General features: G+C 54.7%; 1 protein-coding gene across 1 annotated transcript in view; it reads right to left on the bottom strand.

Moving 5' to 3' along the window:
* Positions 1-752: 752 nt before the first annotated feature.
* KCNQ4 (potassium voltage-gated channel subfamily Q member 4) overlaps positions 753-12382 on the bottom strand; it is a 53285-nt gene continuing 41655 nt past the window's right edge. Inside the window, exons 10-14 of the mRNA XM_064493692.1 lie at positions 9910-10130; positions 8109-8208; positions 5808-5939; positions 3445-3574; positions 753-2899 (exon numbers count right to left, since the gene is read on the bottom strand). Coding sequence (XP_064349762.1) covers positions 2687-2899; positions 3445-3574; positions 5808-5939; positions 8109-8208; positions 9910-10130 — 796 coding nt within the window. The 3' untranslated portion in view covers positions 753-2686. The remainder of the gene's footprint in view (positions 2900-3444; positions 3575-5807; positions 5940-8108; positions 8209-9909; positions 10131-12382) is intronic.

Here is a 12382-nt window from a genome sequence, read left to right on the forward strand (position 1 = left end):
TGTATTCCTGCAGCTTTAGGAGTGGGGGCTGCTTCCTGCAGTGGTATTCTCTAGGTTATCCTGTTCTGTTTCTTTCAACCCACCTCCATCTGTGTAACCCATTCCCTGTAGTAAATTCTCTGTGTTGAAAAACCTAGTGTAGTTTCTGTTTTCTTGATTAGACCCTGACTGATAACAAACTATCAGGAAAGCGGTACTTACTTTTCACTGGGGTGCTAAACCACAAGAAAGTAAATTTGGAAGTGCCAGGGGTCATCAAGAGAGGTCAGCACGCCTAAGAGGAGGGCTAAGACAGAAGACATATTTAAGCATCTAGATCTAGCTATGCCTGAAGCCAACAGTATCCCTTGGACTGTTTAGTTTTCTGGGCCAATAAATGTCTCCTTTTCTTTCTTTCTTTCTTTCTTTCTTTCTTTCTTTCTTTCTTTCTTTCTTTCTTTCTTTCTTTCTTTCTTTCTTTCTTTCTTTCTTTCTTTCTTTCTTTTCTTTCTTTCTTTTCTTTCTTTCTTTCTTTTCTTTCTTTATCTCTTTCTCTCTTTCTTTCTTTCTCTCTTTCTTTCTTTCTCTCTCTTTCTTTTCTCTCTCCTTCTTTTCTTTATTTTTCTTTTTTTTTTTTTTGCTTAAGGTATATCAGGTTGAGTTTGTTGTTTGCAACCAAGCGTCATGATTAATTCAAATCTCCTCGTCCCCACCCCCAGACCAGATGCCCCACTCCTCAGACAGTGAACAGCCAAGACCAACCACCTCCTACTGAAAACTTTAATGAAATCAATAAGTTAATAAGTTAACAAAGTGAGGTACTTGCATATCTGAGAACCGGGTTGGTGGGGGAACCTCGATCGTGGAAGGAGGGAGGGCTTCTTCCCAAGTCTCCTTTGGTCATAGGATGATCCCATTCTCCTGCCCCTCTCCACAGCTCTGTCTCTCAGGGGGCGGGGGTGTGGCTCTCTGGGGACAGTGCAGGGCAGGTGGGTGAGGTGAGCCAGGATAGGCTCCATCCACGGCATGATGGTCACATGCAGAGGGCATGTGGGGGCAGAGGCTGGGCACCATGGGGCTGAGCAAGAGCCAACCCCAGCCCTGGCGCTGGTGCATGCAGGTCCCCAGTCATGAGATGCGGGCAGCTGGGCCTGAGCCCCATATTCCCTGGCACCCCACAAAAGCTCACCATTGATCCACTACCCATCACCCTCCTGCTACCTGTATTGGCTTTGCAGAAGAGGGACAAAGGGGTAGGGGTACCAAAGAGGCGCTGGGGGCCTGGAGTGGATGGGGGCTGCCAATTGAAGTGGAAAGTGGAGTATGGAAGGAGGGGAAACAGTGCATGTGAGCGCCATATGCACAGTTAGTGCCTGACAAATGGTACTGGCTAGATGCATTATTATTCTCTCTGGGAGTCAGAGTGACTAGGAAAGGGGCAAGCCTAGATAGAAGCAGGCCTGATAACCACCCTGGGGAAGAGCCTGGGGTCTTTCCAGTGATGCCAGGCCCCAGAGGCCTAGGCCTGAGTTGTGCTGTGGGGACACTGAGGAGGGCCCTCGGGGCAGGCAGAGGCAGTGGTTAGGGCTCCTGGGCCTGTGAGAAGCAGCTCTTGAGAAAGGGGAGCTGGTAAAGCTCTGGGGTAGGGCCTAGAAGGACCTGGGGTCATGTCAGAGATGGGTGGACAGAAGTAGATATAGCCCTGCAAGGCCAGTCCGCTGGTATCAGCCTGCAGAGGCCCAGGAAAGTCTGAGTGGCTGGCTCTCTGCTCAAGTCTCCAAGTGTGTGTGATCGTGTGTTAGGGTGAGTGTGAGAGACTTCCTGTGTGTCTGGGGAAACTTTACGGACATGTTTGTGTGACCGTGGGAGCATTGTCTGTGGGAGGTTTGGGGGAGAACACAGAAACTTGTGCTTCCAAAGGTGTGGATGGCCAGAGGGGAGTGAACATCTGGCAGAAAAGAGGGAGCCCCTGGGAGGGGACACCTGCAGATGGGAAGAAAAGCCCAGGCACTGCTCTTGGGGAGGAAAGGAAGAAACAGGCCCCATGCTGGGAGGGGAGGGACTGATAAGCCAAAGATCAGGGATGGGGGTCATGGCCAAGCAGCCTGAGACCAGCTACTGCTGGGGGCCCATCTCCCAGGGGGAGAGGGGCAGAGACCCCATGGGGGTCCCCAAAGTTGCATATTTAACACAGTTTGCATATATGGTGCCCACCTGTCTTATGGCAGGGTCCTGTGCTTGTGGGTACCTGTGTGGGCACCTTGGGCCTCAAGTGGGGCAGGGAGTTGGCGGGAGGACTTCCCTGCTCTGTCCGAAGGGCGGGCCAAAGACCTCACCTTGCATAGCTGGAAGCTGGGTCAGGGCCCAGGGCCCCAGCGCCTTGCTCCCACTGCTGGGGCAGTGCCCCTGCCAGGCGGGCCGTATCGGGCCTTGATGGAACGGGCAGGGCACTGGGGTCCCAGAGGCGGAGGGGCAGCCGCCGCTGCTGCCCTCTGTGCGGCCTGGCATCTCATGCTCCTGAGGTGAGGCGGATCGCTGGCACCCATATCGGGTATCTCACCCACCCAGGCAGCCCAATACTGCGTGTGGCCTCTCTCCCCGCGAGGGAGCGAGTTCAAGTAAGAGAGGAGTCCGGAGGCCTCAGAGGGCGGGTCCGAGCGCCGGGGCCGGGGGCTGGCCAGGTGCTGCCCCGCGGCTGAGAATTCCCTCAGTCCATGTTGGTGCTGACCGAGCGGGAGATGCTGAGCGTCTGTGCGGAGACGGAGATGTCTTCGTGGTCCACAGGGCTGTGGTAGTCGGAGGTCATGTCTGGGTCGAAGAGCGGCACTTGCACGGTGCCCAGGCTGGCCGAGGTGCCAGAGCGCAGGCAGCGCGAGTAGAAGCCCAACAGCAGGTCCAGCTTGTGCTCGATGGACTGCACCTGGGGGTGGGGAGCGGCTGGAGGCGGGACGCGGCCGGGAGGCGGGGCTTGGGAAGAGAAGGTGGGAGGCGGGGCTTGCCCAGGGAGGGTAGCATCTGGGAGACGCGGCTCCTCAGGGGGGAGGTGTGACAGGAAAGGCGGAGAGTTGGCCGGAGAGCGGAATGAAGCTGGGAACCTGGGGTTTCGTCCCCGAACGAAATTTAATTGTGATTGGTTGAGATAGTCCGGGTGATTGAGAAAGACAACTGAGGCGGGGTTAAATGAAGTAGATGGGCCTTAGAAGGACTTAGCTGAGACTAGAAACCTGGGGCCGGCCTTAGCCGGAGAGAGTGGGTTTATCAGGGTCGTTTAGCAGAGGTCGGAGGGCTTCCTAGGAGGCGGGGCTTATCTGTGGGGCAGGGTTGGCCGCGGGCCTACCCCGCGGATGCTCTGGGCTGTGGCTCTGAGAAGCGCACCCTTCCTTTGGGCTTGACGCCAAGGCCCTCCAGAGCTTCTCGGTCGAGGACTAGCTCAGCCATACCAGCGAAACTCCCTCCCACACTCACCTGCTTCTCCACCTTGACTACGCGTCCCATCATACTGATTTCATCCACCGCCTCCGCGTCAGAGGGCCCTTTGTCACCCTTCTCCCGGGCCTTCCTGTCCCCTGGGCCCCGGCCCACAATCTGGTCCACCCTGTAGGGAAAGGGAACTGTCAGAGGGCCCAGACACTGGCCACACGTCTCTCCGACAAGAATTCGAGGTTTCTTACTGAAAGAGGAGACATCCTGCACCGGTGGGAGCAGGCAGTGTGAGGCAGGGGGCCAGTTTGCTCTACCAGACGGAGACCAGGTTAAATGGAGGTACCGGCCGCTGCTCTGTGGGTTTTCCAACCACATGCTTGCGTGTGGTGGGAGCGAAGGCACCACACACAAGAAGGACAAGTTAAACAGCCGCCTGATGGGAGGACAGGTAGGAAAGGGTGGACTGGGAGGAGGGAGAGTCACAAGTAGGAATATGAGTTATTAGAGGGACAAGGCTGCAGCTGGGCCCACCTTATTCTTCTATTCTTTGTTGCAGCAAAATTCTTGAAAGTGTTATCCCTACCCTCTATTTTCAATTTCTCTCTAAAACCTCTCCAGTCAGGCTTTCATTCCCACCATTTCACCAAAACTACTGTTGTCAAGATCCCAAATGACCCCCATATTGCTAAATTCGATGATGTCTCATTCCTCATTATATTTGACCTATTAGTAGTGGTCAACATATCTGATCACCCCTTTTTCCTGCCCTCTCTTCATGTGGATTCCCAAACATCACCCTCTCCCAAACTCTCCTTCTCAGCCTCCTTTGCTGCTTTCCTCCTTTATCTCCACAACCTCTAAACATTGCAGGACCCAGGGCTCACTCCTGGGACCTCTTTTTCTATTTACTCTCACTTGCTAAGTAATGTCTTCAGTTCCAGATTTTCAGTTCCTCTGTATACTGTTGACACCAAATCTATATCTCCAGCCAGTACCTCTCCTCCCAGCTTCACACTCCTCTGCCAGATCAACACTCCATTTAGATGTCGGATGGGCATCACAAGCACCACACATCCCAACTTTCCTGATCAAAATTTGCTCCACTCATTGACTTCCCCCATGTCAATAAACAGCAAGTTTTTCCTCTTGCTCAAGCCAAAACCTTGGCTTTATCGTTTTTTGTTTTTTGTTTTTTTTCTGCACACCCCATCAGAAAACCTTGTCAGCCCTACCTTCAAAATATGTCTAGAATTTGACCATTTCTCCCCACCTCAACTGCTTCCACCCTGGTCCAAGTCCCCAACATCTCTTGCCTGAATGTCTGGAGTAGCCCCTTTCCTGGTCTCCCTGCTTCCACTCTAACTCCTTATAGGTCATTCTCAACACAGCACCTAGGGTGACTCCTTTTCAAATATAACTCACATCTCATCAGTCCTTTGTGCAAAGCCCTCCAATTCTCGCATCTTACTCTGGATGAATGCCAACATCTCTGCAGTGGTCTACAAGGCCTTACATAGTCTAAGTGCCATTAACCTTCTAACCTCATTTCCTGCTTCCCTCACACCAGAACAGGCTCCTTGCTATTCCTGAAACACCACCTCAGGCACCTGCCCATCTCAAAACCTTTGCACCTGCTGTCCCCTCTAGAAAATCTTTGTTTAAACATCAACCATGGGGCTGGTTTGCCTCATCTTCCATTTTTTCTCAAATATCACCTTTTCACCTATTTAAAATTACCCCAACACCTTAACCCTTATTTCTCTCTTTAGCCTTTATCATCATCTGACATATTCTAGTTTCACTTACTGTCATCTGTTCTCCTTCCTCTGGAATAAGAGCTCCATGAGGGCAGGGAATCTTTTGCTTTCTACCAGATACCCACTGTCTGGCAAGTAACAAATGCCCCATGACTGTTTCTTGAGAGAACAAATGAATGGGGATTGAGAATGCAGGCCATAAGAGGAGAGGGCAAGGTGTAGGTGATTGGGGTCTTGGTGTGAGAATCTTCCTATATGCCCGGTGGAGAGAAGAGTGCTGGAGGATGTCGGAGGCAGGAGGTGAACAGCATTGAGGACAATGTGCCTATTCTCTCAGGAGATGGGAGCTCACTGATTATTTTAAGCCTATTATTTTAGGACGAGGAAACAGTCATCTAAAGACGTCCCCGAGGTGTGCAGGTCAATGCAGCTTGCAGAGGACCTGTGGCTGGGTGTTTCTTTAGGTTCAATGACAGGTGCGGAGTCTGGCCCCAGGGCGTTGAAGACCAGAAACTCCAGGTCCCGCGGCGGCCCCTAGGGTGCGCTCGGGGCTCTGAGCGGGCGCCCACGGGAGGGCCGGAGCAGACCCCCGGCGCTGGTGCGGCGTTCGCCCTGTCCCCCTCCCCCGTCCGGGACCGGTGCACCCACCGGGCCTGTAGGCTCTTGATACGGCCCAGCATGTCCAGGTGCCCTGCTGAGTACTGCTCGATGACGTCCTTCACGTCGTATGGTCGCAGAGTCTCCTTGAACTTCCTTTTAGCCACCAGGAACTTCAGGATCCTGTAGGGGAGAGGGTCTCAGAGGGAAGGGATTCTTTTCCAGCCCCTTCTGTGTCCCTTTGCTACTTTGTCCAGCACCAGAGCACCTCCTGTTTGGGCCACCACAAACAGCCTCTGCTGGGTCTCCAGCTTCCCTACCTACCCACCACACTCCTGCCCGGCCCCCTAAGTTTGTTTGGTATTCCTTAATGTGCCTGTATCTGCAGTCACCTGGGAGGGCAGGGACTGGGCCGGGTTTCTCTCTGCTAGGTGGGACACAGGGCAGGCACCAGTCAACACTGCCTGATGACAGCTTAGGGGAAGACATTTTTTGCATATGCCTGTTAGCACTGCTCTGCTGGACCCTCGACACCCAAAAGGGCATCAGATTTGATCCTTGGCTTCAAGAGCACTGGTCTGAGGTGGGAGACGGAGAAGGCACAGACAATTATGGGATGACAAGGGCCATGTCAAGGAATGGAGAAAGAGGACTGGGGACCATGAGAAGGGAGAGCTTGGCTGGGGAGGTCAGGGTACAAGTCTTGAGAGTAATACTTTCCAGCACCAGGGCAGGAAGAGGAAAGGGATGAAGGGAGGTTTTCCAGACACAGAGAGGCATGGAGGTGTGTGAGGGAGGGTCGTTCAAAGTAGCCAGGACAGGACGTGAAGGAAAGGGGTTAACCCCCAGGAGGCGGGGGGTGGAAGGGGGGTACTCCAAAGAGCCCCGAACCCCTGGCAGGGACTGGGTAATGGGAAGTTGGGGAGGTGCGGAAGGGGCCGTGTGGTTTACTCTGCTTTAGAAGGTCCGTTCTGCCTGCCTGTGTGGAGGATGCCCTGGAGGGACAGCCTGGCAGGAAGACCAGCTCCGCTCTGGGGGATGTACCTGAGCTGGGAGGGGGCAGAGGGGTTCAGCTGTGGGCCAGCTTTGAACAGTTCAGGAGAGGGGACTGAAAGGCTTCCAAATCTAGGATGACTCCCATGGCTTGGGGCACAGGGCGGGGGGTGGTAGTGCCACTGCCTGGCATGGAGACATGGGAGGAGGAGGGTGTTGGGTATGAGGGGTCTGTGGGATGGCCAGGGAGAGCTGACCTGAGCCAGGTGGCAGCTCCGGCATTGTGTTCCAGAAGCTTGGAGGGGAGAAACAGAATATGTAAAAAGGGAGTGGGGAGAGGTCTCAGACTCCCTGGGGAGCAGTAGGGGATGTCCAGCTGACACTGATTTAAAAGGAACACAGAGGAAAGAGGCATGTGGGCAGGTGCATCTCCAGGGAGGAGAGGAGGTGAGTCTGGAAGGCCCAAGGGGTGAAGCTGAGTTACAGGGTGGAGCCAGAGACTAGGCCGGACCTCCATTCTGAGGAGTTTAGGGGCCAGATCCATGGCTGCTGAGGCTAAATGACTCAGGAGACCCTGGTCCCCCCTAAATTGTCAAGGCAGGGGGACATCCAGTAGAGCCAATAGGGCAAGGGCTTTCAAACTTTTGGACCAAGACCCACCATTAAAAATACATTTTATATCAGAAACAGTACACACACCCAACTGAAATAGAAGTTTCATAAACATCATTTCTCCTTACTATGAGAGATGCCCTCTGATATTTTCTATTCTTCTTTTTTTTTTTAATGCTGACCATGGCCCACTAAATTGATTTCACTAAGTTGATTTCAAACTATTGTGACCTGTGGTTTGAAAAGTACTATTCTAGAGGAAGTCCTAGGGGAAATAGACAGGCTGAGGTCAGGACACCCAAGGAAAGAAAGTGTGAGTCACAGAGGCCAGCGGAGGGTGAGAGTGAGACACAGAGATGGAAGGAAACTGCGCATGAGACAGAGACCCAGGCAGAAACAGGCAGATGCTGATACACAGCTAGGGAGAGAGAAATAAAGAGCTCCTGACACGAAGTGAAAGAGAGGAAGGGGAGAGAAGCAGAGAGAACACTGCGGGTGTGAGCAGAGGGACCGTGATGGGCAGCCACATTCACTGCACTCCAGATGCAATAAGTCTGCACAAACCCTGCTGGGGGCCATATGACACCTCCCCACCCCACTCACTCCCCAGGGCTCCCCCAGCCAGCACCGCCGAGGGTGCCAGGCAGACAGCAGCTGGCATGCGGGGAGCCAGGCCAGGCTTGGCCAGGAGGGCAGGCCCCAGATGGGGAGCAGAAGTGGGTGGCCCACCTCCAGCCTCAGTCTCACCTGACGGAGCGGATGACCGTCTTCACCGCGGGCATGACGTCGTCCACTGTGAGTTCACACTGGTAGCTCTTCTCCTCTGCCACTTCCTCCGAGGGGCCCTCTGAAAAGTCGGAGGTAGGGAGCCCGGTGGTGGCAGCAGAAGTGGCCACTCTCAACCCCTACCACCACCCTTAGAGGGACGGAGAGGGTTACAGAGTTCCAGGAAGAGCCCAGAACCTTCCTGGGGGCACAAGGCAGATTAGGTTCCTAGCCCTCTGGCTGCCCTACCCAGGGTGAGAAACCTCGGTTCGTTGCATGCCATCTGCCCTGTATAAACATCTGCCTGGTGGCCAGTAAGTAGGAACTACTTTAGGGCACATCTGGTCTGGCCCCTGGCAAACAGCACATAGCCCTGGAGGACGTCCCACCAGTCCCACTACGCAGGACAGTGAGCCCCAGAGACAAGGGGCTCAAGGCCTCTGCACATAATCACACACAGAGCCTTGTCCTTCACCGGAGAGGGAAGCAAAGGGCAGGTTCCCACGCCCAGCTCTGCTACTGGGGAAGCCCCCAGAGCAAGTAATTCTCCCCCGGGGTGAGAGAAATGGCTTCTCTGAGGCTGCACGGAGAAGTGATGCTATCCTGGCATCACAGGGGCAGGAGGGGACAGGGGGCCAGGCAGCTTCTTGGCAGGGCAGATGAGGCCCTGGGCACTAGCCATGCCCAGGCGCCCCTGGGTCAGCACCTCCCAAAGACCGGTTTGTGGGGATTCTGTAACTTTCCAGGAAAGGCTGTCTGAGTTGTCTGCCAGCAGCATCTTGGGGGCTGATACAGCACAGACAGAGGCAGCATGGCTGGGTCCCCTCCCTCCAAGGCTTCCTGTCCCCAACCTCCATCCTTGTCCAGCCACCCCCTCCTTTTCCCACCCAGGGGCCTGAAGCATGTCAAAGCTGGGAGAAGCCTTTCTGGGGACTTGCTCCAACTCTCTTGTTTTCCAGAAGAGGACACTGAGGCCTAGAAAGGGGAAGTGTCTTATCTAGGTCACTGTGCAAGTCAGGAGCAGAGCTAGAGCTCAAAAAAGTGACCTCTCCAACTAGTTAAAAGCAACCCTCACCAGATCCACAGCCTCCTATTCACAGGCTGGGCAGGCAAAGAGGCACAAGGTGGGAAGCATGGGCTAGACCTGGGTGAGGATAGCAGCTCTGCCACTTACTAGCTGAGAGATCTCAGTGTCCACATCCGTAAAATGGGGCAAGAAACAGACCCCACTTCCCAGGTTCATTGAGAGAAGTGAAGGAGATAATCCCATGTGGGGCTGCTCACAGTCAGGGCTCAGTTCAGCAAAGATGGCCTCCTGCTCCTTCCAGAGCATGTGTGTAAGGCTGCTAGCTTTTGTGGAGCATTTACTATATCCCAAAACTCTTCTATTCACCTTCTGTGGATAACCTCATTTAATCTTCACAACAATCCTCTGAAGTCAATATGATTATTGGCTCCATTTTACAGAGGAGGAGAATGAGGCCCAGGGACATTAGGTTACCTGCCTCAGATAAGTGACAAAGCTAGGATTCAAACCCAGGCAGCCTGGCTCCAAGGCCTGTGCTCTTATCCACTACCAAATGCTGCCTCTCCATTTTCCTTTGATTCTCAGGCTGGAGACCAGCCAAGCAGGTATTATGACCCCCATTTTACAAATCAGAAGACTGGTGCCCAAAGATGGTCAGTCTGTTGCAGAGCTGGGACTAGAACCAAGTGTTTCTACCCCAAGCTCAGACTCCTCACCCTGCCACCCTCAGCGGGTCCTGGCCGCAGACATGCTCACCCTCCGCAGAGGTGCGGGGTTTGAGTCGCAGAGAGGCCCGGAAGCGGGTGCGGTCGTTGAAGCTCCAGCTCTTCTGCACCTTGGTGGGGCTACTGGCCTCACCCACCTGCTCGCTGCTCGGGGAAGTGGGCATCTGTGGAGGTGCCAGGTGCTGCTTGGAGGGGCCTGTCCGCCGCTGGGAGCTGCCCATGCGGATGCGGTCTTTGATGCCCATCCGGCTGCTGGCAGGGCAGGGTGGGCAGGGGGAGAGCCAAGTTAGCCAGGGCTGGGGGCGGGTATGAGTGGGGACACAGCTGACTTAATACTTGGGGGTGGCTACTGGGGCTGATTCTCCACCAAGGGGAGACTTCCTGGGATAGGACAATGGTGTGATAAGGGGGGCCCTGACTCCTATGAGTTGATCCAGAGCCAGTCTGAATAGCTCTCCGATCCACCCCCACCTCCCACCCCTCATTGCCCAGACAGATAAGGGGTGCACAGGAGACAGATGTCAGAGTGGAAGGAGTGACAGAAACCCAAGAAGGGAATCAGAGACAGACAGGAGGACAGGGGAGTTAAGCCAGGCCCAGGTGGGTGGGTGGGTGGAGGTGGTGACCCCTTTGGGCACAGACAGGCTACTGAGGGATGGAGCATCTCCCTTGGCCGTGCACACTGAGGTAATCCCCAGCTCCTCCCTGTACACAGGGGCGGGCTGTATGGAGTTGAGGGTGTGTGCGTGTGTATATGTGTGTGCTTGCATCACACAGGTGCCAGCGTGTATACATATGTTGGCATGTCTCTACATGTGTTGATTAATATTTTCCTCCTTGGCTGACTACTGGAGCTATCTGACCCCACACTGGTCATGTCAGGGCTTTAGGACCTGGTACAGTTGCATAGCCAGTGGACTGCAAAATTCCAAAGGCCTCCGTCACTCAGACTTCAGTGTAAATGCTGTGCACGCTGGAGGTGTGCAGTGTACCGGCCTGCTGGGGGTCTTGGCCGTGTGAGTGTAGCTGCAGGGCCCACATGTATGCCCAGGCCAGGCCTGGTGCCTACCCTCTCAGTGAAGATCTGTAACCTGTTCTTCTGTGGTCTCCCCGCCTAAGCTCTGCCCATCTGGACTGACGTCCTGTCCATGTGACCTCTCTACTGCCTCCTGAGTCCACAGTTCAACAGCACCTACAGAAGTCTGTGTGCGTGTGAACACACGTGTGCATGTCTGTGTGTGCTTTCAGACTTCCCTTCCCACACCCCAACTCCCCTCTCATCCCCCAAATCTTGGAGGAAGACAGGTGAGGGGACGCCTCAGGTTCCCCAGGACAGGCCCTGCTTAACCAGTACCTGGTAGAGTAACTCTGTGTCCAAGAGGTTCAAGGACCATGTTATCGCTGTTTGAATAGGACCTATGCAAACATCCCCATCCCGTGCCCCATGGTGTCCCTGCTGCCTCCCTGCTGTGACCTGCCACTTGAAGGGCCCCCTTCAGACAGCTTTGGGGCCCTTGCGCCCCAAATATCCAGGGCCCTGGTTCAGGAGAGCACCAGCCAGTCTTGGAGGAGGCCTGAGGTGGGGCAGGGCTGAGGAAAGAGACCGTGTCACCTAGTCTCAGGGACTTTCAGATCAGGGGCTGATCAGAGGACAGATTCTGGTTTCAGGGCAGAGTGGGAGCCAGGGTCCTCCATGCCCAGGGCATGGGGGACAGGGTATAGGGCCAAGGTGCTGAGGTAAGGGAGATCTTGAAACCAGGGGCACCTTTGGAAGGTGCCTTTGGGAAGGAACCTGGGATGTAGGGCCATCCTCAGGGGTAGGGACCTCTGCCCAGAGGAGAGAGGTTATAGTCGAGGATGGGTCCCTTGAGGATATCAGAAGGGAAGGATGGGGTGGCCCCCACAATCCAGCATGCTGTTTGCTGGCCCAGGATCCCCTCCACACATCCCAAATATTCCAACCAAAGTTTGAGGTTGGCTCTCCCAAACTTTCCTCTGCAAAGCTGTTCCTTCAGGCTCTCCTCATGCGGGCAAGCACCCCCCACCCCAACCGGTTCGTGCAACCCCTCTTTCTGTCCTCCACTCCTCCAAGGGGCAGAGGAAGAGACGGGTGGAAAGGGACCTGACACTCAGCCAAGGGCAAGGAACTCTGGATCTCTGTGCCCTGCACGTCACTCCAATGGTGTTCAGGGGGAAGGGGATGACCTCCCTGTCACAAGAAGTGTGCAAGCAAGACTGAGCTTGCACTCAGCAGGGCTTATGAAGGCAGAGGTCTGGGGGCTTGCACTAGAGGCCTTGAAAGGTCCCTCTCCAGCTCTGATTCGGTGATGGTTGATGAAGCTTCCAGCCTGGTTTGTGGGGTTCTGTATCTTTCTGACCAACCAGAGACCCTGGGCTCCTCTTCAGGGTAAGAAGGCACTGTTTTCCCAGGGGTGGCCCTGGATTCCAGCTCCCTGGGCAGGACCCAGAAAATGGCTTACATCAGCCTCTCTGGAGCCTAAAAG

This window comes from Camelus dromedarius, chromosome 14, assembly GCF_036321535.1.
Source record: "Camelus dromedarius isolate mCamDro1 chromosome 14, mCamDro1.pat, whole genome shotgun sequence".
Classification (NCBI taxonomy): Eukaryota; Metazoa; Chordata; class Mammalia; order Artiodactyla; family Camelidae; genus Camelus; species Camelus dromedarius.